At 41.3% G+C, this 27,632-nt stretch overlaps 2 protein-coding genes and 1 long non-coding RNA gene across 6 annotated transcripts in view; 2 read left to right on the top strand and 1 right to left on the bottom strand.

Moving 5' to 3' along the window:
- LOC144007179 (uncharacterized) overlaps positions 1-7,501 on the top strand; it is a 337,746-nt gene extending 330,245 nt beyond the window's left edge. For both annotated transcript variants that reach the window (XM_077506584.1, XM_077506576.1), the window contains exon 2: positions 4,142-7,501. In XM_077506584.1, the coding sequence (XP_077362710.1) occupies positions 4,142-5,802 (1,661 nt within the window). In that variant the 3' untranslated portion in view covers positions 5,803-7,501. The remainder of the gene's footprint in view (positions 1-4,141) is intronic.
- Positions 7,502-7,696: 195 nt separating this feature from the next.
- Positions 7,697-25,562, top strand: LOC144007073 (uncharacterized). 3 transcript variants are annotated; one of them, XM_077506361.1, is made up of 4 exons: positions 7,697-8,170; positions 17,135-17,426; positions 24,170-24,291; positions 25,037-25,562. In XM_077506361.1, the coding sequence occupies exons 1-3, from the start codon at positions 8,047-8,049 to the stop codon at positions 24,201-24,203; spliced, it is 450 nt and encodes a 149-aa protein (XP_077362487.1). In that variant the 5' UTR covers positions 7,697-8,046; the 3' UTR covers positions 24,204-24,291; positions 25,037-25,562. The 3 variants fall into 3 exon arrangements, with proteins under 3 accessions (XP_077362487.1, XP_077362478.1, XP_077362467.1); XM_077506352.1 differs by having other exon boundaries at positions 7,700-8,170; positions 17,135-21,509; XM_077506341.1 differs by having other exon boundaries at positions 7,700-8,170; positions 17,135-24,291.
- Positions 25,554-26,739, bottom strand: LOC144007850 (uncharacterized). The gene is made up of 2 exons (XR_013280400.1): positions 26,509-26,739; positions 25,554-25,805 (listed from the first exon to the last, which is right to left on the bottom strand). It is a non-coding gene; the product is annotated as an uncharacterized LOC144007850 (long non-coding RNA).
- Positions 26,740-27,632: the final 893 nt, after the last annotated feature.

Genomic DNA, 27,632 nt, shown 5'->3' with positions numbered 1-27,632 from the left:
AGGTCTCAATTACTTGTGTTTCATGATATGGTACAGTATCAAACAGCGCAAATAATGTTTCAAGCAAAATATAATTTACTACCGCAGAATATTCAACATTTGTTTAATAAGAACTCCAATGACGGTTATAATTTACGGCGGTATTGTGACTTTAAAGAACCTAGGTTTCGTACAACAAGATAGTTTTTGTCTATCAGTATGCGGGGTTAGGTTACTGAAGGGATTTAGTGGGGAGTTGAAGCATTGTACAAATATGAGACAATTTAAAATACTATATAAACATAGGATTTTTAAGAAATATGAGGATGAGGGAGGAGGGCTCACTTATTAGGTGTTTTATTTGTTGGTTTGCTTGTTTGTTGACTGTTTCTTTCTTTGTTTTTGTTAGTTTTATGGTTTTCTTTATGGCTGCTTTATTATGTAAATATGTTGAAGCAGTAGATTTAAAGGTGGAACTGATTATGTGGTAAATAAAGTTATGGGTGTGTGTTTATATGTACTATGTGTATGGAGAAGGACGGAAGTTATGTCAGTTAGTTTACTTAAGGAGAAGGGGTGGGAGTAAATAAGTTTGACTTCTTCTCACTCCTTTTCGAATACACGATTGTTTCTTTTCTATTGTATGTCACTGTTTCTTTGACTTTCTATTTTTCTTGATTATTGTCATTTTATTTATATGTATTAAGATAATGTTGATATTCGAAATATCTGAGTAAAGGGTTTCAAATGTTTCTGGAAGCAGCACTTTTTTGAGTGGTTAGCAGTTACAAGACGGGGGGAGATTTACGAGTCGCAGATGTGTAGTTCATTTAACACCATATTTTGTACGATATACTAATCATCAGCAAACGATGTAATCTAAATACCACATATTCCAAGCAAAGGTATGTTTTGAGCCATTCACATGCATGCTCGAATGGAATTATTTTTCCATGCTGACATAATTGTACGTTACGAGACACCGCGTTCTCTACCGCATTCTCTTCCTCGTCGTCTCCCTCGCCCTTTTTGAGATGGTCCAAATGTCTATAAAACATATAACATAACTGTGTGTTCTCTGTTGCATGGTTTAGTTGCACTAACAAATATGAACATAGATAGCCGTTAGCATTAGCTGACGTACAGTATTTCCTAACAATGCCGGCAAACACATTAATTCTGAAATTAAATGACTAAATCACAAATTTAGGGATCTTTACAGTATGTCTAACAAATGCAATTCACTTACGTCATCACTCGAGGGAATACCAGAAGTTGTTTGCGTTCTGTTCTGGTGAAATTGTTGGTAGGCTGGCGAAGTATGGTCTCTCTGGGACGCCGTAGTTCGTGTGCTTAAAATCATTGCATTATCTTGTTTGACCGATAGATGGCGGTCGTGAGCTACACACTGCGGCTTTAACTAAGACCTGTCACCAGAAAGAAAGTGCAGGGGGGGGACATTAGCTTTTTCGGGGGAGCACACTTCATCAACCTAAATCTAATGTTGTTCAGGTTGAACAGTGGCATTGTGACAACTGCAAAAGTGCTCAAAAATATTTTCTATCACTTAAAAGCGGCGGAATGACTGTGACCCAGCCCCTTCTATCTGAGATTAGCTAGCAGTTGCCTTCATTTGCTTTTTGGATTTAGGGCTGTACGATATAGATAAAATTTCATTTCATTTTTGCCAGACATCTTTATTCTTTGGTCTTTGACTCAGCATGAAACTTCGCATCATTTCAGTGTTTTATGGTGCCTTCTGTATTTTGTGTTATTTTATTTCTAGTTATATTTACTTATTCACTTCCCTACATCTTATATATATTTTTTTAATATATATTTTTTGCTTTTATACTTACCTACTTATATTTACTAGAATTAATTTTATTTTGTGTTATTTTCTTTCACTTGTGTCCACTGCGAGACTGATTTCTATTCCATGCACTTTGTATGCAGCAATGGATGTTTTAAAGTGCTTTATAAAAAAAGATTGAGTTGAGATATGTCGATAATATACAGAAACGACATATGGGTTCAGTGAAAAATATCAATCCATAAGGATGTGTAAAGTGCTGTTTTTTATTTGTATTATTATTATTATTATTATTATAACTTAGTGACAGTCATCAACCGTGACAAACTTGGCAATAAAAAAAAAAGAAAAGAGAATCCAACTTACATTGTACTGCAACTATGCTTTAGTGATAAATAATTTTATGCTCCAAAGTATTTGTTGTGTATGTGTGACTGCGTGGGTCTGTTAACCGCATACTGTGTATTGCTACAATTTGGCCGTGCTGTGTGGCTTGACTAATCAAAACAAAAGTTTGCCACTCACTTGTGAACGTTGTTTAGTGGACCAGTGAACGCAGGATTCCCAACCATGTCAACTGTGTCATCCTGGATCCAGGTTTGGCGTTTGCTCACTGCTCAGTCATTGGGTCAGTGCCGGCCGGCGAACGTGCACTACTATCTAACGCGGAAGTAGATTTGGCTAATGCGCGTCTCCGGAGCGCGCGTCACCCCCCCAATCCCGATTACCATTGGCTAGCCGTAGATGTCAATCAAAGCCAAATTTGAAAGGATGTATGTGGTTGGCTGGCAAGCCATGCTTTACTTGAACAGAAGGCGCACGTTTACGTGACTGATAAAAGTAAACGAGCGCCCCTAGCATCTGCCTAATCTGCCTAATGGCAGGAGCGCCACTGGTCGTGACCAAAAGAACGAGATCCCGGATACAAGCGGCCGAAATGAGTTTCCTCCGCAGGGTGTCCGGGCTCTCCCTTAGAGATAGGGTGAGAAGCTCGGTCATCCGGGAGGGACTCGGAGTCAAGCCGCTGCTCATCCGCGTTGAGAGGAGCCAGCTGAGGTGGCTCGGGCATCTGGTTCGGAGGCCTCCTGGACGCCTCCCTGGGGAGGTCTTCCGGGCATGTCCCACCGGCGGGAGGCGCCTTAGATGACCCAGGACACGCTGGAGAGACTATGTCTCCCGGCTGGCCTGGGAACGCCTTGGGATCCCGCCGGAGGAGCTGGTTGAAGTGGCTGGGGAGAGGGAGGTCTGGGTTTCCCTCCTAAAGCTGCCGCCCCCGCGACCCGACCTCGGATAAGCGGAGGAAGATGGATGGATGGATGGATGAATTTATGGTGAATTCTAGGGCTGGGTATCGATTCAAATTTCCAGGATCGATTCGATTCGCAAGGGTCCGATTCGATTCGATTAATGATTCACAACGATTTTCGATTCATTTGAGGAATTCATGCAGCACCTATTTTAGACAGTCAAAAGTACCAGTGCTGCAAATAGTAGAAACTTCTTGCTGTTGAGTGTGTTGTGTGTGTGTGTGTGTGTGTGTGTGTGTTGGGGCTGGGGTCGATATATCTATACATGGCTTTATGTATCGATATTGGGATATGAAAAGGCGTATCTATAAGATATCGATATATCAATATTTTGAACTCAGCCCTAGTTAATTCAATTGAAATAGAAAGGGTGTATGAAAACAAATTCCTTGTAGTAGTTATTGATGATAAATTATTTTGGAAGCCACACATAGAAAATGTTAAAAGGAAAATGTCAAAAATCAGAGGGATACTCTATAAAACTAAGGATGTCCTGAACATTATATACATTATACAGTTCATTATTATTACAATATCTGACCTATTGTGTGGAAATCTGGGCAAATGCAAATAAAACAAACACCAACTCTGTATTCAAATTGCAAAAGAGAGCTATAAGAATTATTAATTAATCCAAATATACAGAATCAACACATCCATTATTTATTAAATTAAACACAATGAAATTTTATGACTTGGTTGAGTTTAAATTAGCACCAAATTAGACACAGTCCTTATGATAAGGGGTGCACATGTCTATAATAAAAAAGAAAGAAAAAAAAAAAAACAAGAACAAATATTAAGCAAAGGTGTGTATGTGTTAAAGGTGTTAATTTGTGGAATCATTTGGGAATTGCCCTGAAAGGATGTGACTCACTTGTTGAGTTTAAAAAAAATTGTTTAAAAGTAAAAAAAAAACAAAACTTGTGTATAGATTTGTTATTCATTCACTCATGTGGCCCATGTGATAAACTTCAATATAAAATACATAACATGACAATAAATTAACTTTACCAAACCATGTGTATCTTGTGTCTCGCAGATGTCGGTGAAAAATATATTTTTCCTGAGCGGCAGGAGCCAGAGTTCCCTGGCGTGAAACAGGAGGAGGACTTGGAGCCTCTGCAAGTTAAAGAAGAGAAGCGGCAACAGCCTCCCAACATCAAAAAAGAGGACCAGCTGCCACCATACATTAAAGAGGAGGAGGACTTCACAGAGTGTCCCGTGACTGGTGTCCATTTGAAGACTGAAGATGAACAATATGAACAATATGAAGAGAACAAAGGGGCGGAGTCTCCAAGCAGCAGGTCAAGACAACAAATGACAAATGATGACAGCCGGTTAGCTCTCATGTCAGATGGTGAAGACGCGTCACACGCTCCTCACACTGCTGACGACGAACAGTGTGACGATGATGTGACATGTCACACTGATGGCAAACGGTGGAAATGTTCTCAGTGTGGAAAAACCTTTGGTTCCAAGTCTCAATTGAGAAATCATGCGATGGGCCACACTGGTGATAAACCCTTTGTCTGCTCAGTTTGTGGTCGAAAATTTGCTCGCAAGGGACACTTAAAAATACACACGAGAACCCACACTGGAGAGAAACCTATTGCTTGCTCAGTTTGTGGTCAAAATTTTGCTCAGAAGGGACACTTAAAAAAACACACAAGAACCCACACTGGAGAGAAGCCTTTTGCTTGCTCAGTTTGTGGTCAAAATTTTGCTTTCAAAGGAAGCTTAACAAGACACACAAGAACCCACACTGGAGAGAAGCCCTTTGCTTGCTCAGTTTGTTGTCAAAATTTTGCTTTCAAGGGAAGCTTAAAAAGACACACAAGAACCCACACTGGAGAGAAGCCCTTTGCTTGCTCAGTTTGTGGTCGAAAATTTGCTCAGAGGGTACACTTAAAAAAACACACAAGAACCCACACTGGAGAGAAGCCCTTTGCTTGCTCAGTTTGTCGTCAAAATTTTGCTTTCAAGGGAAGCTTAAAAAGACACACAAGAACCCACACTGGAGAGAAGCCCTTTGCTTGCTTGGTTTGTGGTCAAAGTTTCTCTGAGAAGGGAAGTTTAAGAACGCACACACGAATCCACACGGGAGAGAAGCCCTTTGCTTGCTTGGTTTGTGGTCAAAATTTTTCTTCCAAGGGATACTTAAAAATACACACAAGAAACCACACTGGAGAGAAGCCCTTTGCTTGCTCAGTTTGTGGTCGAAAATTTGCTTGGAATATATGTTTAAAAGTCCACACAAGAACCCACACTGGAGAGAAGCCCTTTGCTTGCTTGGTTTGTGGTCAAAGTTTCTCTGAGAAGGGAAGTTTAAGAACGCACACAAGAACCCACACTGGAGAGAAGCCCTTTGCTTGCTTGGTTTGTGGTCAAAATTTTTCTTCCAAGGGACACTTAAAAATTCACACGCGAACCCACACTGGAGAGAAGCCCTTTGCTTGCTCGGTTTGTGGTCAAAGTTTTGCTCAGAGGGTACACTTAAAAACACACACAAGAACCCACACTGGAGAGAAGCCCTTTGCTTGCTCAGTTTGTGGTCAAAATTTTTCTTCCAAGGGATACTTAAAAATCCACACAAGAACCCACACTGGAGAGAAGCCTTTTGCTTGCTCAGTTTGTGGTCAAAGATTCCCAACAAAGGGCAACGCTGAGAGGCACAAGTGTGCTGGTGAGAAAAGCGGTTGATGAATGAAGCTTGATATGATCTCATTTAGGAATTGACGTTTAAAATGGTGCAGAAATTTCTACCGCTAAATGAATGATTGATCTGTGTACTTGTATTGTGTGTTGTATGTGTCTTAGCCTATTTTGAAAATGAATTAGTTTTGAAAACGTAACATCAACCTGACAAGTGGCTGCAGATTATAACTGACGGCTATAATCTGTCATGTTGACATGTAAATGTCCGTTCATATGTAGTTTGCCTTATTTACATATTAAAAGGCTGTCGGTTGAACACATTATTTTAGGTTAATTAATTATGCTCAAATTAGTGTGTCAAAAAAATAACGCAACTGATCGCGAGTCAATGCAAAATTTGGCCCATTGAGGTACACAGAGTAGACTGCAGGGGGCACCACTACAGAGTAGCACGAGCACACCGACCTGTATATATGACTGGATAGCAGATAGCCCTTACACGCCCGTGCAAGCCGTTGAGGCCACAGGGCGTCCATCTTGCTCCTACCATCTCGTCAGTGGGTGGACGGTATGTCCACTTTGAGGACCCCTTTTTTTTAATCACTCAGTTCCATGGACAGCATGATTTATGGTGATTTAAATTTGTTAAAAACAAGAGGACTTCGGACATTTTCCAACTTGCCTTAAAGGCGTATAAATGATATGTTACATGACGTTTACAGGGGGAAACTTGTATAATTCATTGTTTCTGAAAGAATCACAACATTCATTTTGGAGGTCCGGAGCTTGTTAATGGTTGTCACTCTTCTTCCGTAAAGTTTTATGGTGGTTAGCAGTCTCGTAAGCCATCAAATAAAATCAATCAGACTATGGACGTCATCGAGAGCTGAGTAAAGCTTGACGGACTATGCTTACATAGCAACGGTTGCTAAATGTGTGATTGGTCAATGCTCGTTTGGGGGGGTGGAGTTTGCGAAAGGTCAATTACGGATACAACTCACCTGACTTTTGGCAGCGATATTTGGCCGAGCAAGAAAAGAAAAAGTGTAGTCAATAGTGCATAGAATTTGCCGGCACTCGACTAGAACTTTTCCTGGCTCAAAGCTTAAAAAAAAAAAAGAAAGAAAAAAAGACCAGAGACTCTTGGGTGGATTTACAGATTTACAGTCTGAGGTAAAACAGCAAGGATGTTTGAAAAAAACAAAAAACAAAAAAAAACTGTGCTACTCATAATTCTGGGGTACATTAATCACAATTCATTATAATCCACATTTATCCAGATTTCTCCTTACTTTGGAAGCATGTATTATTTTGGTATGTTTGAATTTGATAATAATGTCTATTCACAGTTTCATTTGATAAATCTTATGATTATTCTAGCGAAGTTTTACATTTATAAGTCTAAATTTACACATAAGAAACCATCCTTTATTTTTTAGTTTTTATTTTTGTATCCATGAGAAATTATTTTTTTGTCATTGTCTGGTTGTCTGTGTCCAAAAGCTGTAAAAACGTATAACTATTGCAAACTTATCATTTATTTATATGATTTTGTATCAAACTATTTTCTTTTCTTTCAGTTATACTATTGATTTTATTTGGTTTAGCTTTTGTATGATTAACTTCCCTGGCGTGTTCTATGCTCTAATTGTTTATAGTGTATTCAATGATTGTATTACCCCCCCCAATAGTTTGTATACTGATTGAGTGAATAGAGATTTAAAAAATAAAAAAATAAACTGGGCTACTCGTATGTACAGGAAGTAAACATGTTTCTTCTTATTCGTCCAAGTGCAGTTTAAAGGTCTATTTTTTTTTATTATCCAAATGAATCTAGTATTAAACGTATAATTTTATTAGCTTTTTAAATTTATTTTTTAAGTAAAATTAAATCAACATTTTCGTGACATGAGATTTGTCCAACTGTAATTGCCGTAGATTTCACGTGGTAGCAGAAGAGCGACTCCATTCCAGGCACGACGCGTTTACGCTCGGCTTCACTATAAAAATAATTCAACACGAATTCGTACGGAACGAACTGACACATCGACACTTTGCCCCGTCACTACGTTATTGAAGTCAAACATAATTGCTACGTTTCGTGTCTAGTTCAGTCGTATCTCTCGGCCCTCTTTATTTTGTCTTGTCTTAGCTTAGCTTAGCTTGGCTTAGCTTAGCTTAGTTTAGCTTAGCTTGCTAGGCGCCAAAAAACGAGACGCGTTTGCTATCGACAAATTGGCTCAGCAGACGTCAATCGTGAGCGTAAAGTGTCGTGAATATCGTGTGAAGATGTTCACAATGGCGAAAGTCAAGTACGAAGAGGAGCTTTGTGGAGCACAGGAGGACAACGAGCGACAACGTCAACTGCTGGACGCCGTTTACAAGCAGCCTCGAGTTGTGTTGAACAGAGCAGGTTTGTCACTTGTTTCATCGACACTTTTCAACCATATGTCCGAATTTATTTCTGTAATGACTCTTCACTCTTCACTTTGTTACGATACACAGTTAGTTTTTTTTCTTCAGTCGGTTTGGTACATTTCTCAGATGAGAATTGGATTGAGCAGAGCTACAACTGAGGTAAAGTTAGCCGCCTTTTCTTTTTACGCGGTCAAGTCAGCCGCACTTCATTTTTCTCTGTTCGCCCTTTTCTAGGATTTACGGTAGTGTGCTCGAAGAGACGCTTCGACCTTGGGGTGAACCCCACAAAAGTGCCTAGAAAATGACTTTCGCTCCACTGTCTGGGCACGACTTGTTCAATGCAATTTTTGATAGATAATACCCTTCTGAACTTTGGGTTAAAAGTTCACCCAATGTTTTCCTGCCCCAGTTTTGTCACAAGCCAGAAATGCATATATAGGTAAATAACAAAAAACGAAAATCTTGTGCTGCAGTTTTTGGTCATAAAACGTCTTTCATTAAATTTGGCAACATAAAATCATTCCCAGATGTTATAAATACATATACCTAAAATCAGAAACAAGTATTGGTGGTTTGGTGTACTCATGTGAATTTAGATCATTAAATATATCAAATTTGTGCCAAAAAAACGAAACAAAAAAAAGCTTCAACTAGAAGTGCCACCAGCACACGAATGTTACATTTAGCTATGTTTATGTTTCATATATAAAAACAATTCACAACCAACTATGTAATGAAAGGTGCACAAGAAGCAACATACATCGTCCAAAAATGGCTGAAAATACTACCATGCACCACAAACTTGGAACAAGGCAAAATGGACTAGATGAAAATAGATACATTCAGAGCCCAGATTATTGTAACATATAGAATATTTTTTAAAGTATCAGATTATGTCACAGCATGTCATTTATACCCCCCACCCCTGCCCCACACACAAAAAATATTAATAAAAAAAGAATCAAATAAAAATCAAATGTACATTCACAATAAAACCATGGAACTTCATTGGAACGGCTCTTTTTTTTTTTTTTTTTGGGCAGACCAATTTAACAAAGGTCGGTGTTGTGGAAAAATTGAATACACTTTTCTTTTTTTTTTTTTTGCTTGAAAAGTGTTCCAATGGAGAGTTAACATCTTGATAATGAAACAAACAAAATGGCAGATTTTACAGCCCTGCACTGTAAAGTGTCCTCGTATGCCATGTGATTTTCCAACCTGATGTTGTACCAGATGTGTTAGTGTCACTTTCTTGGCTTACGTCAGTAGACTCAGTAGTTGATGTATCTGATGACTGAGGTACCCTGTCTAAAAGTTTGTCAGTTGTTGATAATGTCTCTACAAAAAACATTTCAGAGGTGTTGCGCTGGAAAGGGGTGTGAAAAACCAGCTGGGGGAAATCACGCCTCAATCTTCGTTTCAGTATATCCTGCCTGAAATAGAAAATTAAAGAGAAAGATGAGCACAAGATACACATATTCACATCACAACTAGGCCTGCTCTATTATGGAAAACATAATCATCACGATTATTTTGGTAATAATTGAAATCAAGATTATTCAAAACAATTGTATTTTGTTCAAATCAAGAAAATGTTTAAACATTTGAAAATAAGACAAATACAATCATATGAAACACTATAATTATGTAAGTTGCTTTTGGACCCAACAAAATTTCTAATTTATTATTATTATGTTAGCAAAAATTTTAAGTTGGGGTGCAGCGTGTGCAGTAAGCTAGTTTTGACACGGGTGTATGGTAAAAGAACTCGTGTGGGCGTGCCGCAAAAACAACTCAAAATTAGTATTATTAATACTGCAACTATCGAATATTTTGGTATCCGGATATCCTACTGAAAATTCGAGTGAATAATCGTATATTTGGATAGAAATAAAAATATACCTATAGGCCTATATACTTTCTTGGTCAAAGAACAATTAAAACGAGAGCTGCGAGCAGCTATAAGCTCAGTCAGATGAAACGTGTAGGAGAAGTGGGCAAAAGTATGCCCCCTGAAAATGTGCAAAAATCGTAAAAAATGGGACATTCAAAAATTCGTAGCTCACTTCCTGTTCATTTTAGCACATGGGTCCAAGAGACTTTTTTTGTAGGTCTTGGGCTCCCTCATACACCTAAAAATATTCGTCGTTCTTGCTTAAACGTACAACCGGGGCTGCTTCGTAAAAAATTTCTAGGGGGCGCTATTGAGTCATTTTTGTAAAAATAGCACAATCCAGGATAAAATATCGCTCATTTTGCCAGGCCAGATGTGTGTGCCAAGTTTCATGAGTTTCTGTGCATGTTTAGACCCTCAAAACTGGCGTTGTTTTCTTGGAGAACAGCGCTTAGCCACGCCCACAGCAATTCGCGAAAACTCACAAACTTCGTGTTGTGACATCATGAAGACCGAAACCCTCATCTGAGCAAATATCAGGTAGGTGCAGTTAATGTGGTTGGAGAAAAACATTGAAGAAAAATCATAAGAAAAAAAATTGCCAGAAGGTGCCGCTATCAGTAAGATGAAATATAAGTTCGTAGATGTCTTAAGGGCTGGACTCTCATCAAATGTGTGAAATTTTGAGAAGATAGGATTACCTGGGTCAAGTAAAAGCAGCTTTTATTGCCACGAAAAATTACCGGACTTTGCGGCACCGTAGCAGCCATACCCTTTGGCGAAAAGTTACAATATTCGGAGTGGGGCATGATCAACATCTTAAGGCTTTTCTGACCAATTTTCAACTGGATCCCTTCAACGAGCTAGGCACAGTAGCTAAAAACGTAAAGTATGACATTTATTGTCACCACTAGGTGGCGCTATATATATAACAGAATTGTATCATATAGATGTTTTCAGGCCGTGACTATTAAGTTGCATGAGAAGTTTGAGATTTTTTGGAGCTTGTTCATGGGAGTTATTCAGCATTTTGTCTTTCTGGACAAATTAAATTTTAAAGGCAATATTTGATGCCCCGCCCCCGTCATATAGTATTTCAAAAAGGCAAGATGTTTTGCCCAGTTGTTCTCTCAGGTCTTGAGATGATAAATGCCAAGTTTGAAGTCAATTGGATGAAAAATGTTTGCAAAGGGGGAAAAAGCATGACCACAGTGAATGTGCCAAAATGGGCAAAAATTGGACATTCAAAAATTCATAGCTCACTTCCTGTACATTTTAGGAAATGTCTTCCACTGACCTTTTTGTGCGTCTCGGGGTGCTACACGTGCCTGGCAATTTTCGTAGCTCTAGGTCAAACGGGCCGGGATTGGGTTTTATTTTTCTATGCTAGGGGGTGCTATAGAGTCGCATTGTTATGACAACTACATAATATCAAATATTTCGCCGGGCACGAAGAGACTGCAAAGTTTGGTGAGTTTTCGTAAATGTTTAGGTCCTCAAAAATGCAATCGTTTACGGAGAAGAAGAAGAAGAAGAAGAAGAAGAAGAATTCTTACAAAAACAAGAGGGACCTCGCAGCGATCGCTGCTCGGGCCCTAATAATCATAATAAGGTCTACAAGAACTGTATGGTGTTCAGGGATGAATAATTTTTCTCATGGATTTTTTTATTTCTTTTTTGCTGTAGTAATAAGTAATGCCACAGCTGATGCACATTTTGAATGACAGGGTTCCTCCTATTACTTCAAAATATAAAAATATAACATTTATAGAATAAAACCACAAGTATCCCAAATGCTATAAAAGGTAATGTTGTAGCGAGCAGTGACGGAGTCGGAGGCAGAGTGTTGAAGTCCGGAGCCAAAAACCGGCGTTTTATTGACATCAGCTTCTCAGCGTTTAACAGCAACAACAACTCACTCTGCGCGAGGCTCACAGACCTACCAACATTTTGTTCTTTTATCCTTTCATCCTTTCATCCTTTCATCCTTTCATCCCAACAAACTCCCCCTTCGTCCCAACGTTCCGTGGGTGAATTATGTTCTAATCACTACACAAGCCCCCCCAGAATTCACCCACAATCAAACTCCGGATGACGGGACGGCAAAACTGCCCGACCCCTGCGGGTACAGGACCCAGGGAGCGAGGGCGGGAGGGACACAGCAGAAACACCAGAACAGTCCCGCGCACCAACTGGCGGGGATGCAGGAACAACTGGAAGGGACCCCACACGGTCCACAAGGCGCAGCCCAGGGGGGCGGCCGCGGCGGGGGGCGCGGGGCACGTCCAAGGGTCCGGCCAGGTCAACATGAGCCGGTTTAACTTGCAACCCGGTGTCGGAGCCCCGAAGCGACTGGGTGTCACGGTCGGAAGCCTGGTCGGCCACCATCCGGGAAAAGTCGAGGCCCAGCTGTACCGTGTTGACGGCTGCCCTGGACAGACAATCTGCGACCACGTCGTCCTTGCCAGCGATATGTCGGATGTCCGTGGTGTATCCAGATATGAACGACAACTGTCGCTGTTGCCGCGCGGACCACGGCTCGGACAACTTCGACATGGAGAAGGCGAGCGGCATGTGATCGACGAAGACCGTGAACTCACGGCCCTCCAGGATGAAGCGGAAGTGGCGGATCGCCAGCCAGACAGCAAAGGAGCTCCCTGTCGAACGTGCTGTACTTGCGCTCCCGAGGGACTAACCGGCGGCTGAAAAGGCGAGCGGCTGCCACGCACCTTCGACGCGCTGCTCCAAAACGGCCCAGACGGCAAAATCGGATGCGTCAGTAGTGAGGGCGATCGGGGCATCCGGGCGCGGGTGGGCCAACAAGGCCGCTCGGGACAGCGCAGCTTTCGTCTCTTCAAAAGCCTCGACTCTCACATCGGTCCCGTCGACCGCACGGTTAGGAGCCACACCCTTAAGTGCGTCGTAAAGCGGGTGCATCACATGGGCAGCGTGGCGGATGAACCTGTGGTAAAAAGTCACCATCCCGAGGAACTCGCGGAGACCCTGGGCCATCTGGGGTCGAGGAAAAGCGGCAACAGCTTCCACTTTTGCCGGGAGCGGGGGTGGCGCCGTCCTCATTGATGAGGTGGCCGAGGAATTTGAGACTGGAGAGGGTGTCCATGATAAACAGCAGCCGGCACTCTGGCCCCCACTCACAGCTGCAACTGAGTGGAGGCGTCGCCGTTTCCCGACGCAACAAAGGAGCAAGGGGCGCGGCACCTCTTCGCCTTGGTTCCAAAACGTGCGTGAAAATAGCATAAGCCAGGGGCTGATCGGCCATCCACGGCAGCGCATACCTTATGAGGTGCCGTTGCGGCCGCCGGGACTGGGAAGGCGCGTGCAGAGGCCAAGACCTCGTGGTTGTGACGCTGGGTGGCCAGGAAAAAGCGGTCGGCTTCCTCCTCCAGAGCACGTGGTTCGGAGATGGTAGTGTTCGCTAGCGCCGTAGCTCTGGCCGCCGTGGAGCTCCCGAGCGCGGCCACGACGTGGTAGTAGCGCGTGGAATCGTCCGTAATTCCCCGGATGGCAAACTGAGCTTCAGCTTGTACAAACCACGTTGCCGCGGCCGACTCCCAAAACTCCGGTAACTTGAGGTCAGCGGAGTTCGCCATGTCGCTCAATTCGATCAAATTCTCAGCCTCGGAAATGTCAACGAGGCGGATGTCGGGGTCACCAATGTAGCGAGCAGTGACGGGAGTCGGAGGCAGAGTGTTGAAGTCCGGAGCCAAAGACCGGCGGTTTATTGATATCAGCTTCTCAGCGTTTAACAGCAACAACAACTCTGCGCGAGGCTCACAGACCTACCAACATTTGTTCTTTTATCCTTTCATCCTTTCATCCCAACAAACTCCCCCTTCGTCCCAACGTTCCGTGGGTGAATTATGTTCTCATCACTACAATGTCACGTTGGCCCCCACATTTAACTCCCCCCGCCACCAACGTCTTATTGCAGATGGAAGGATGTAAAACGAAAAGTGCAGTGTGAGAATCCATTGTAAAGAACGGTTAGGGTTTGCATTATTCAAAAATTTGGTGCCAACATTTGAACTTTTACTGCAAATGAATATCGGCTTCAAATATCGGTTATCTGCCTCCTTGACTACCGATAATCGGTATCGGTACCGGCCCTGAAAAAAGCATATCGGTCTATCTCTACAGAAAAGCCTTAAGATGTTGATCATGCCCCACACCGAATATTGTAACTTTTCGCCAAAGGGCGTGGCCGCTACGGTGCCGCAAAGTCTGAAGATTTTTCGTGACAATAAAAGCTGCATTAACTTGACCGAGATGATCCTATCTTCTCAAAATTTCACACATTTGATGAGAGTCCAGCCCTAAAGACATCTATGAACTTATATTTCATCTTACTGATAGCGCCACCTAGTGGCAATTTTTTTTCTTAACAATTTTCTTCTACGTTTTTCTCCAAACACGTTAACTGGACCTACCTCATATTTGCTCAGATGAGGGTTTCGGCCTTCATGATGTCACAATGTCACAACACGAAGTTTGTGAGTTTTCGCGAATCGCTGTGAGCGTGGCTAAGCACTGTTCGCCAAGAAAACGCGAGTTTTGAGGGTCTAAAGATGCGCAGAAACTCATGAAAATTGGCACACACATCTGGCCTGGTAAAATGAACAATATTTTATTGTTGATTGTGCTATTTTTACAAAAATGACTCAATAGCGCCCCCTAGAAATTTTTAACAAAGCAGCCCCGGTTGTATGTTAAAGCAAGATCTACGAACATTTTTAGGAGTATGAGGGAGCCAAAGACCTACAAAAAAAGTCTCTTGGACCCATATGCTAAAATGAACAGGAAGTGAGCTACGAATTTTTGAATGTCCCATTTTTGATGATTTTTGCACATTTTCAGGGGGCATACTTTTGCCCACTTCTCCTACACGTTTTTTCCGACTGACTTAAGACTTGACCTGGATCATGTCAAGACCTGAGCCAACAACAGACAGAAAAATCTTGACTTTTGGAAATACTATATGATGAGGGCGGGGCATCAAAATTTGTGTTTCGCACTGAAAAAGGATATGCTTAATAACTCCCCGATACATGCTCCAAAAAATCCCAAACTTGACATGTATGTTTATCATCAAGGCCTGAAGGTATCTCTATGACAACATTCAGTTTTATATGCAGCGCCACCTAGCCCTTGAGGCATGAAAAACAAATACCCCACTTACGGTATTTTTACAAAAATTGTAAACTCATTCTCAGTGTGATAACTAAGTCATTTATGAATTTTTTTTACTTTCCACCACCCAAAATGTTCACTGGCATCAGACCGATCCAAACATATGTATTTTTTATTTAGTTTTATTTATTTTTGATAGCCTCTATTGACGTTAAAAGCAGTATCGTGAATGAAGGATATGCTTAATAACTCCCCGGTACATGCTTAAAAAAAATCCCAAACTTGACATGTATATTTATAGTCAAGGCCTGAAGGTATCTCTATGACAAAATTCAGTTATAAATACAGCGCCACCTAGTCCTTGAGGCATAAAAAAAAAACCACTTAGGGTATTTTGTACAAAATTTGTGAACTCATTGTAAGTATTATAACTAAGTCATTTATGAATATTCTTTTACTTTCCACTAAAGATGTTCACTGGTATCAGACCGATCCAAACATATGTACTTTTTTACTTTGTTTTATTTATTTTTGATAGCCTCTATGGACAATAAAAGCAACATCGTGCAATGAGTACGAGCGATGATGGGTATATATACTTTTGGAAAAAATACCAATCAGGTCAACTCATTCCCAAAAAATAAAAAAAAAGACGCTGATTTTTGCAGATCTTAACAATCACCAAAACCCATTGAGCTTGACACACACATCACACCTGGCAAAAAAAAAAATTTACATGTAAAGGATTATCATGCCATGTTCAAAGAAATTTTGCTCCTAATGTGCCAGTACCCCAACCCCTAAAGAAAAAAACATTTTTAATGTAATCTTAGTGAATTAATTGTAATTATGTCTTAATAATTTTCAACTATAGGTTGGCGATGCACATTTTAGTTAGCATCTGACTGGTCAAATTCATATGAAAAGCATCAAATTCCATATAAAACTTATTGCATGCCTTTGCGATATGCATATTGCAAGGGCCAATATCGCGATATCGATATTTTTTCGATATACTGTGCAGCCTTAATCGGAAGCATTTATTTGTGTGTGTTGAATGTGTTGTGTGTGTGTGTGTGTGGGGGGGGGGGGTGTTGGGGGCGGGGTCGATATATCTATACATGGCTTTATGTATCGATATTGGGATATGAAAAGGCGTATCTATACGATATCGATATATCAATATTTTGAACCCAGCCCTAGTTAATTCAATTGAAATAGAAAGGGTGTATGAAAACAAATTCCTTGTAGTAGTTATTGATGATAAATTATTTTGGAAGCCACACATAGAAAATGTTAAAAGGAAAATGTGAAAAATCAAAGGGATACTCTATAAAACTAAGGATGTCCTGAACATGAACTCATTATATACATTTTATAGTTCATTATTATTACAATATCTGACCTATTGTGTGGAAATCTGGGCAAATGCAAATAAAACAAACACCAACTCTGTATTCAAATTGCAAAAGAGAGCTATAAGAATGATTAATTAATCAAAATATACAGAATCAACACATCCATTATTTATTAAATTAAATACAATGAAATTTTATGACTTGGTTGAGTTTAAATTAGCACCAAATTAGACACAGTCCTTATGATATAAGGGGTGCACATGTCTATAAAAAACAAACAAAAAAAAAACAAAAAAAAACCAAGAACAAATATTAAGCAAAGGTCTGTATCTGTTAAATGTCTTAATCTGTGGAATCATTCGGGAATTGCCCTGAAAAGATGTGACTCACTTGTTGAGTTTAAAAAAAAAATGTTTAAAAGTAAAAAAAATAAATAAATACTTGTGTATAGATTTGTTATTCATTCACTCATGTGGCCCATGTGATAAACTTCAATATAAAATACATAACATCACAATAAATTAACTTTACCAAACCATGTGTATCTTGTGTCTCGCAGATGTCAGTGAAAAATATATTTGTCCTGAGCGGCAGGAGCCAGAGTTCCCTGGCGTGAAACAGGAGGAGGACTTGGAGCCTCTGCAAGTTAAAGAAGAGCAGCAGCAACAGCCTTCCAACATCAAAAAAGAGGAGCAGCTGCCACCATACATTAAAGAGGAGGAGGACTTCACAGAGTGTCCCATGACTGGTGTCCATTTGAAGACTGAAGATGAACGTCAATATGAAGAGAACAAAGGGGCGGAGTCTCCAAGCAGCAGCTCAAGACAACAAATGACAAATGATGACAGCCGGTTAGCTCTCATGTCAGATGGTGAAGATGCGTCACACGCTCCTCACACTGCTGACGATGAACAGTGTGACGATGATGTGACATGTCACACTGATGGCAAACGGTGGAAATGTTCTCAGTGTGGAAAAACCTTTGGTTTCAAGTCTCAATTGAGAAATCATGCGATGGGCCACACTGGTGATAAACCCTTTGCTTGCTCTGTTTGTGGTCGAAAATTTACTCGGAATGACTACTTAAAAACACACACAAGAACCCACACTGGAGAGAAGCCCTTTGCTTGCTCGGTTTGTGGTCAAAGTTTCTCTCAGAAGGGAAGTTTAACAACGCACACGCGAATCCACACTGGAGAGAAGCCCTTTGCTTGCTTGGTTTGTGGTCAAAAATTTTCTTCCAAGGGATACTTAAAAATACACACACGAACCCACACTGGAGAGAAGCCCTTTGCTTGCTTGGTTTGTGGTCAAAGTTTCTCTCAGAAGGGAAATTTAATTATTCACACAAGAAACCACACTGGAGAGAAGCCCTTTGCTTGTTTGGTTTGTGGTCAAAATTTTTCTTCCAATCGATACTTAAAAATACACACAAGAACCCACACTGGAGAGAAGCCTTTTGCTTGCTCAGTTTGTGGTCAAAATTTTGCTCACAAGGAAAACTTAAAAATACACACAAGAACCCACACTGGAGAGAAGCCTTTTGCTTGCTCAGTTTGTGGTCAAAATTTTGCTCACAGGGGACACTTAAAAACGCACACAAGAACCCACACTGGAGAGAAGCCCTTTGCTTGCTCAGTTTGTGGTAAAAAATTTACTGCTAATGTAACGTTAAAAAGACACACGAAGACCCACACTGGAGAGAAGCCCTTTGCCTGCTCAGTTTGTGGTCAAAATTTTGCTCATAGGGTACAGTTAAAAATACACGCAAGAACCCACACTGGAGAGAAGCCTTTTGCTTGCTCAGTTTGTGGTCGAAAATTTGCTTGGAATATATGTTTAAAAGTCCACATGAGAACCCACACTGGAGAGAAGCCCTTTGCTTGCTCAGTTTGTGGTCAAAATTTTTCTTCGAAGGGATACTTAAAAACACACACAAGAACCCACACTGGAGAGAAGCCCTTTGCTTGCTCAGTTTGTGGTCGAAGTTTCTCTGAGAAGGGAAGTTTAACAATGCACATGCGAATCCACACGGGAGAGAAGCCCTTTGCCTGCTCAGTTTGTGGTCAAAATTTTGCTCATAGGGTACAGTTAAAAATACACGCAAGAACCCACACTGGAGAGAAGCCTTTTGCTTGCTCAGTTTGTGGTCGAAAATTTGCTTGGAATATATGTTTAAAAGTCCACATGAGAACCCACACTGGAGAGAAGCCCTTTGCTTGCTTGGTTTGTGGTCAAAGTTTCTCTGAGAAGGGAAGTTTAACAACACACACAAGAACCCACACTGGAGAAAAGCCTTTTGCTTGCTCAGTTTGTGGTCAAAGATTCCCAACAAAGGGCAACGCTGAGAGGCACAAGTGTGCTGGTGAGAAAAGCGGTTGATGAATGAAGCTTGATATGATCTCATTTCGGAATTGACATTTAAAATGGTGCAGAAATTTCTACCGCTTTAATGAATGATTGATTTGTGTACTTGTATTGTGTGTTGTATGTGTCTTAGCCTATTTTGAAAATGAATTAGTTTTGAAAACGTAACATCAACCTGACAAGTGGCTGCAGATTATAACTGACGGCTATAATCTGTCATGTTGACATGTAAATGTCCGTTCATATGTTGTTTGTCTTATTTACATATTAAAAGGTTGTTGTTAAACACATTATTTTAGGTTAATTAATTATGCACAAATTAGTGTGTCAAAAAAATAACGCAACTGAGGCGCGTGAGCATGGCTCGTGAGTAGACGTGTTTCCTACGGCTCCCGCAGAAAATTTTTGGATTAATACATTTTGGACCTTGTAATCGATGGAACTTTTTTTTGGAAAGACAGTTTTTGTGAACTAATTGCCTCACGAGTGGACAAATGCCCCCTAAATCGTCTAAACAGCAAAGTGGGAGACACAACTCGGACTCCCTAGGGTAGCGTTAGCAAGGAAGCTAATACAAATGCTAACAATATGGAAGCACTAGCTAACGCAGTTTCTGCCGTGCAATCATCTATCGATTCGTTTCGGGAGGAGAACCGGGCCTCGATTGCCTCTTTGCATTCGATTTTGAATGTCTATGGCCAGCGAATTACGGATGTGGAGGACGGTATGAAGGAGTTCGACATGAGGCTTGGCAACGTGGAAACTTCTCATGCTTTACTGGCGAAAGAAAATGACGCGCTGAAGGAGAAGATGGCGTACCTGGAAAATGACACCAGGCGGCAAAACATACGCATTGTGGGAATACCGGAAAATGTGGAGGGCCCGCGACCATCGGAATTTATTTCCAAGCTTATCAGTGATGTGCTTGGGGAAGATAACTTCGAGAAACCACTTTCGGTGGATCGCGCCCACAGAAGCCTGGCACCCAAACCGAAGGATGGCGATAGCAGACCACGGCCGTTCATCGTTCGACTTCATCATTTTCAAAGTAAAGAGTTGATCCTTCGCCTCGCCAGACAAGCGGGCCCTCTCTTCTACAACGGATCAAGAATTCACATTTTTCCTGACTACAGCCCGGATGTCAACAAACGGCGTGCAGCCTTCTCCGAATCTAAAAGGAAGCTCCATGCCGCAAAGATCCAGTTTGCCCTCTACTTCCCAGCAACTCTGCAATTTACACACAACGGAAGACGAATGAGGTTCACCGATCATGTGGCGGCGCTGACTTACGTCAATGAAAACGTGACTTTGAGCTCCACTTCACAAGCTGCTGATGGTGATTGAGGTGAAGCTACTGACTGTGTTGAAACACGAATAACTGATTGAAAGGACGGTATTATCGTTTGAAGTTTCACGCACTAATTTCATAATTTTTATTTTATTTGTTGAAATGTATATTCTTTTCTTTTTACATCTTACATTGTGGGTGTGGCATTTTTTTTTTTTTATTTATGTCAATTTGTGAGTACACCATATGTGAAGCTACAATTATATGATCCCTAAATATTTAATTTTATTATTGATATTGTATTTTGTTTTGTTTTTCTTTTCTTTTTTTTTTCTCTTTTAGTTTCTTCAGGAGTACCGCCTTTCTTGCTATGCTGACTTTCCATGACTTGTAGATAATATTTAGTTTTGACAGAGTTAACGTCTCTCTCTCTCTCTCTCTCTTTCTTTCTTTCTTTCTTTCTTTCTTTCTTTCTTTCTTTCTTTCTTTTATTTATTAGAGCCCGAGCGGCGGCGGTGCCGCTGCGAGGCCCTATTGTTTTTGTAGGAATTCTTCTTATTATTGTGGGATGCTGAAAGCATCCCACATATGTTGTTTCTAACCTTTATTATTATTATTATTATACTTATTGTGGGATGCTGAAAGCATCCCACATATGTTGTTTCTAACCTTTATTATTATTATTATTATTATTATTATTATTATACTTATTATAGCATTTTATTCTCAGCACTTTTTGCAATCAAACTACTCCTACATTATACTTCCGATTTACACCGTTCAAATTTCAACTTGCTGACAAAATTCACGCCTTTCTATGGAGAGAAATTTGTGTCTTTATTTTCAATCAAACAAAAAAGGAATTTGCAATCAAAAAAAAATTTCAATCAAACAAAAAGGGGATTTGCAATCAAAAAAAAATTTCAATCAAACAAAAAAGGGTTTTCATATAAAATAAAAATTTGCAAACAAACAAAAAAACATTTCAAACATGGATTTGTATTTTAACAAAATCTTTTGCAAACATTTTTTTCGTTTTGTTTGCGAATCTGTTTTTTGGTTGCGAATCTGTTTTTTGATTGAAACCTGTTTTTTGGTTGCGAATCTTTTTCTGTGTTGTGTGGGCGGGGTCCTCCGTTCAACCGATGATAGAAGCCTTGTCATTGGTCAGCTTGGAAGCCGCTGCGACAACTTTCATTGGTCAGATAGGAATGGGGGTGTGACAATGTTCGTCTGATTATTTCCTGGTTCATTTTGTCCAGTCGCCGCCAGCATCGAGGTAAATATGAACCCCCCCCTCACTTCTAGTTTTCCGTTTTGTTTATCTGACATTTATCTAAAAGCAACCCTTGATCTATCGTTTATCCGGTGATTTGTTCTAATCATTACAATTAACGTAATCACTCACTCAGCATTGCTTAGCCATGTTAGCTAGCTAGGTAACTGATGGTCCGATACGATACATGATACTGTAGTGATCAGAACATAATTCACCCACGGAACGTTGGGACGAAGGGGGAGTTTGTTGGGATGAAAGGATGAAAGGATGAAAGGATAAAAGAACAAAATGTTGGTAGGTCTGTGAGCCTCGCACAGAGTGAGTTGTTGTTGCTGTTAAACGATGAGAAGCTGATATCAATAAACCGCCGGTCTTTGGCTCCGGACTTCAACACTCTGCCTCCGACTCCCGTCACTGCTCGCTACATTGGTGACCCCGACATTCGCCTCGTTGACGTTTCCGAGGCTGAGAATTTGATCGAATTGAGCGACATGGCGAACTCCGCTGATCTCAAGTTACCGGAGTTTTGGGAGTCGGCCGCGGCGACGTGGTTTGTACAAGCTGAAGCTCAGTTTGCCATCCGTGGAATTACGGACGATTCCACGCGCTACTACCACGTCGAGGCCGCGCTCGGGAGCTCCACGGCAGCCAGAGCTACGGCGCTAGCGAACACTACCATCTCCGAGCCACGTGCTCTGGCGGAAGAAGCCGACCGCTTTTTCCTGGCCACCCAGCGGCACAACCACGAGGTCTTGGCCTCTGCACGCGCCTTCCCGGTCCCGGCGGCCGCAACGGCACCTCATAAGGTACGCGCTGCCGTGGATGGCCGATCGGCCCCTGGCTTATGCTATTTTCACGCACGTTTTGGAACCAAGGCGAAGAGGTGCCGCGCCCCTTGCTCCTTTGTTGCGTCGGGAAACGGCGACGCCTCCACTCAGTTGCAGCTGTGAGTGGGGGCGCAGAGTGCCGGCTGCTGTTTATCATGGACACCCTCTCCAGACTCAAGTTCCTCTGTGACTCCAGCGCCCGCAGAAGCGTGTTGCCTGCTCACGGCCCGCACCTGTCAGCGGCCAACGATGCACCGATCCGGACCTACGGCACTACGACAGAATGTGTCTTTGGTGTGCCCTCCATCCAATACCTCGGCCACCTCATCAACGAGGACGGCGCCACCCCGCTCCCGGAAAAAGTGGAAGCTGTTGCCGCTTTTCCTCGACCCCGGACGGCCCAGGGTCTTCGGGAGTTCCTCGGGATGGTGACTTTTTGCCACAGGTTCATCCGCCTCTTCCACTTCATCCTGGAGGGCCGTGAGTTCACGGTCTTCGTCGATCACATGCCGCTCGCCTTCTCCATGTCGAAGTTGTCCGAGCCGTGGTCCGCGCGGCAACAGCGACAGTTGCCGTTCATATCTGGATACACCACGGACATCCGACATATCGCTGGCAAGGACGACGTGGTCGCGGATTGTCTGTCCAGGGCAGCCGTCAACACGATACAGCTGGGCCTCGACTTTTCCCGGATGTCGGCCGACCAGGCTTCCGACCGTGACACCCAGTCGCTTCGGGGCTCCGACACCGGGTTGCAAGTTAAACCGGCTCATGTTGACCATGTTGACCCCTTGGACCACCCCGCGCCCCCGCCGCGGCCGCCCCCCTGGGCTGCGCCTTGTGGACCGTATGGGGTCCCTTCCAGTTGTTCCTGCATCCCCGCCAGTTGGTGCGCGGGACTGTTCTGGTGTTTCTGCTGTGTCCCTCCCGCCCTCGCTCCCTGGGTCATGTACCCGCAGGGGTCCGGCAGTTGCCGCCCCGTCATCCGGAGTTTGATTGTGGGTGAATTCTGGGGGGGCTTGTGTAGTGATCAGAACATAATTCACCCACGGAACGTTGGGACGAAGGGGGAGTTTGTTGGGATGAAAGGATGAAAGGATGAAAGGATAAAAGAACAAAATGTTGGTAGGTCTGTGAGCCTCGCACAGAGTGAGTTGTTGTTGCTGTTAAACGATGAGAAGCTGATATCAATAAACCGCCGGTCTTTGGCTCCGGACTTCAACACTCTGCCTCCGACTCCCGTCACTGCTCGCTACAATACATACATACATACATGCATTTGTTTCACATACAGGCAGGGCTGGGAATCGAATTTATTTACACTAGCTGCTTCCCCTAAATCTTGGATGTTTGAAGTAGAGATTAAATTCGTGATAATTCTGTGATGTATTATTTATTTATTATATATTAGTGTATTGATTATTAGAAGAGATATGTTTTTCACAGTGTCCGTTACTTTTCTCTCTTGCAGTTATGTGAAAGAATGTATTGAACTTTTTCGTATTTAACCCATAAAAACTGCTTTTTTTTAACATCATTGGGATATACTTTTATTCAATTTTTGTGATACATTTTATTGACTGTTTTGTTTTGTTTTTTTCTAATACAGCTATATAACCTTGTTTTTGATGACCACATGAAAAAGCGGAGACTATTTTTGCAGACACATCAACTTTTTTTTTTGTTACGTTATCTACAGTCTGAATGAGAATGAGCACGTCTTATTGCTCAACAGCAGAAAGCACAACACTGACTGGAATCTTGGGGAATTTGTGTGAACTCCAAGATTTATTTTTATTTTTTTAATGTTGTCATGGTTGTCTTGGCATGCAGGGCTCCAAGGAGGCGTGGCTTCAGGAGCCTCTGAGCATGATGGCCGAAGTCCTGAAGCTCCAGGATCTCCCTGCCATCCAGTTCCAGGTGGCCTCGCTGGCAAGCACTTTCCCCGACTTTAGGTAAACAGGAAGTGATGTCGTCTCTGAACTGCAACATGCCCAAAAGGTCACTATGCTCAGAAAGATGTGCGCAAAAAACAACAACTCTTAGGCCATTTTTGTTAGCATGTTAGCATTATTTCATCCGTGAAAACAATGAACATTATCCTGACCGAATGAGAGATCAAATTCATAAAACAAACTGCGCTTTATATTGTACCATATGAACAGCTTGTTAGCGGTTTGTTAGCAACATATTACTCCCAGGAATATTTCTTTAAAAAAAAAAATTGCTCTGTATAACTCACTGACCATAGCCGATAACTCATACATGCTCAGGCAAGCTGTTGAAGTCACAGGGCGGCCATCTTGCTTCTCCGACCTTGCGAGCACACTACTGTATAAACTATACGCACTGACCTGTATATATGACTGGATAGCCAATAACCAGTTATTATGTTATTATGCTTATTCCTGATTATTTTATTACATTACATTAATAAAATGCTAATTATTAATCACTTATGAGAAGTTCTGGTCATTGAAATAAGTAGCCTCTGCTACATTTATTATGTCTTGGGTGTTTGAAATACAGAGGAAATGACTGAGATTACGTAATATAAATACATTTAGTTCCTGTGATTGTTTCTTTGTAGTTTTCCTGTTTCAATAATGTTCAAAACATGTGTCAAACATAACTTTGTCAGAATTTTTTTTTTTTACATGTTTGGTAGTTCATTCAAGCACACTTTTCTTTACTTTTTAGATGCAGAAGATGAAGTTGGTGGTTGGTCACCTCTCTTCATGTGGTGATGTTGTGGATAACTGAGCAGGGCCACAAGCACCTGCTTATGTCAGACAGAGAGCAATTTAAAATATTAATAAACTTTGACCACAATTGTGAGGTACAAATGCCAGGTCACACATTATGTTACCCCCTGCACAAACACCATTACATTTCCAACTGCTCATATGAGTGATTACCATTCCTTTAAATCACATCTACTGACTGCTATCACCTTTGATGCCAGATTTGACACAGTGTAATTGAAAGGGCAAAAAAAAAATCACATCCATTTCATTTTTTTGAGTAATTACAGGCTGTTGCTACCAAAATGTTTGTTTTAAGTTTAACAGTTCATTTTCTGAGCTTTCTTGATTTCTTGTTGGCAGGCCAATCATTTCTTGAGAAAAATGTCTGTATAAAATCTATAAAATGCTGAATAATTGACTGGTTGTTAGTTCATATGCATGCTTTTTTTTATGAAATAAAAGTCAAACTGTTTAACACAGGAATTTATTTTCATTTTTTACATAAATTTAAATGACCCTTTGGGCCGTGAGACACTAGCACTAGAAGCAACATTGAGAGTCTGCAAATAAATGACGCGACCAAAACTCAAGGACTCCTTGTTTGGATTGATTTGCCGTAAAGCAACAAGTCTTTCCTCAGGTAAACGACAGTGGATGTCAGGTATAACGATCCCGTGTTCACCGTGATGGTCCAAGGGTAGTGTCTCTTCAGCTTGCTGGATCTGTAATATCAAATACATTTATGAAAGCTACAGTAACTCCAAGAACTTTTACTCATATAAAGTTTTTTCCTCTGGTTATGTACGCTTTTACCAGCAATAAAACTGCCCTGGCCTGCTCCTCTTACAGTAAACATGCATCTCGCTATGTCTACATTTTCTACCCCTTGGTCTGCTCGCACTCTAAAAGAAAAAATCTAGTCAGTGTAATTGCAAAAGTACACCTACAACTCAGATTCCCCCTCTTTTTCAACCTGACTCGTACAGTAAACAACCAGGACCAATAAATAATAATCACAGAATTATCACGAATTGAATCTCTACTTCAAACATCCAAGATTTAGGGGAAGCAGCTAGTGTAAATAAATTCGATTCCCAGCCCTGCCTGTATGTGAAACAAATGCAAAGGTTTCTTTATGAGTATAAAAAAAACAACAACAAAACTTCATCCGAACAGCTATCCCAAATTAGCCGTATATTTGTGTTTTGACTGCCAACAACATAGCTTCATGACTGACTCATGTATCGGACCATCAGTTACCTAGCTAGCTAACATGGCTAAGCAATGCTGAGTGAGTGATTACGTTAATTGTAATGGTTAGAACAAATCACCGGATAAACGATAGATCAAGGGTTGCTTTTAGATAAATGTCAGATGAACAAAACGGAAAACTAGAAGTGGGGGGGGGGGGGGTGTCATATTTACCTCGATGCTGGCGGCGACTGGACAAAATGAACCAGGAAATAATCAGACGAACATTGTCACACCCCCATTCCTATCTGACCAATGAAAGTTGTCGCAGCGGCTTCCAAGCTGACCAATGACAAGGCTTCTATCATCGGTTGAACGGAGGACCCCGCCCACACAACACAGAAAAAGATTCGCAACCAAAAAACAGGTTTCAATCAAAAAACAGATCCGCAACCAAAAAACAGATTCGCAAACAAAACGAAAAAAATGCTTGCAAAAGATTTTATTAAAATACAAATCCATGTTTGAAATGGTTTTTTTTTGTTAGCAATTTTTTTTTTAATTTGAAATCCCTTTTTTGTTTGATTGAATTTTTTTTTTTATTGCAAATCCCTTTTTTGTTTGATTGAAAATAAAGACACAAATTTCTCTCCATAAAAGTATGGAATCAGAATCCTGCCAATACCTCGTAACTTCGGTTTGAATCTCCGAAAACATTTTTGAATGACTGAAAAAATGTTTCGAATCTCCAAAAATATTTTTGAATGACTAAAAAATCACAGAAAAAGCTGTAAAAAAAAAAAAATGCTTAGAAAAGACAGACATTTTTTTAAAGTATGATTTTACAGTGTTTCACCCACAAATTTTCAGAGGTTCAAAACGGTCACCAGCCAAGTTTCAAAAATGGCATTTTGGCATTGTTTTCCCGAGGCATTGGTTGAAAGACTGAAAATGTTTTCAATGTTGTTTTGAAACTGCAATTGACCTTTCGCATAAGCTCCGCCCCCCTTAGTTACTGTTGCTAGTCCGTCAAGCTTGGTGACTCCGACAGCACAAGCCGTGACGGGAAGACTTACACCGGCGTGTATTAGTGATTTCTTTTGGAGCAATACCAGTGCAATATCCTCCAGATCGAGGCAAAAAGGTTTACAATATGCAGTGGAGGGTTATAGTCATAATATTAAATTAGCCAGCGAAGGGGAAACATACAGGACGCACACTAAATCTGAGAAAACCCCATGACCTATACTTCAGATGCAACCAGCACAGCATTATGGACCAGTCGTGCTCTTGTACTGCCGGGTAAGTTTTCTTACTTATATTAGTCTATTGTTAAAATATGAGGATTACTGTTAGGT

This window comes from Festucalex cinctus, chromosome 1 (genome assembly GCF_051991245.1).
Source record: "Festucalex cinctus isolate MCC-2025b chromosome 1, RoL_Fcin_1.0, whole genome shotgun sequence".
NCBI classification, from domain to species: Eukaryota; Metazoa; Chordata; class Actinopteri; order Syngnathiformes; family Syngnathidae; genus Festucalex; species Festucalex cinctus.
Note: the sequence above shows the minus strand (reverse complement) of the source record. Positions and strands in the feature narration are given on the sequence as shown.

What these genes read in the sequence shown, in the direction of transcription:
- LOC144007073 (XM_077506352.1), top strand. Translation starts at nt 8,047, where the DNA reads ATGTTCACAATGGCGAAAGTCAAGTACGAAGAGGAGCTTTGTGGAGCA. An exon ending in AGTTGTGTTGAACAGAGCAG is followed by an intron (nt 8,171 to 17,134) that starts GTTTGTCACTTG and finishes TGTGTCTCGCAG; the next exon opens with ATGTCAGTGAAAAATATATT.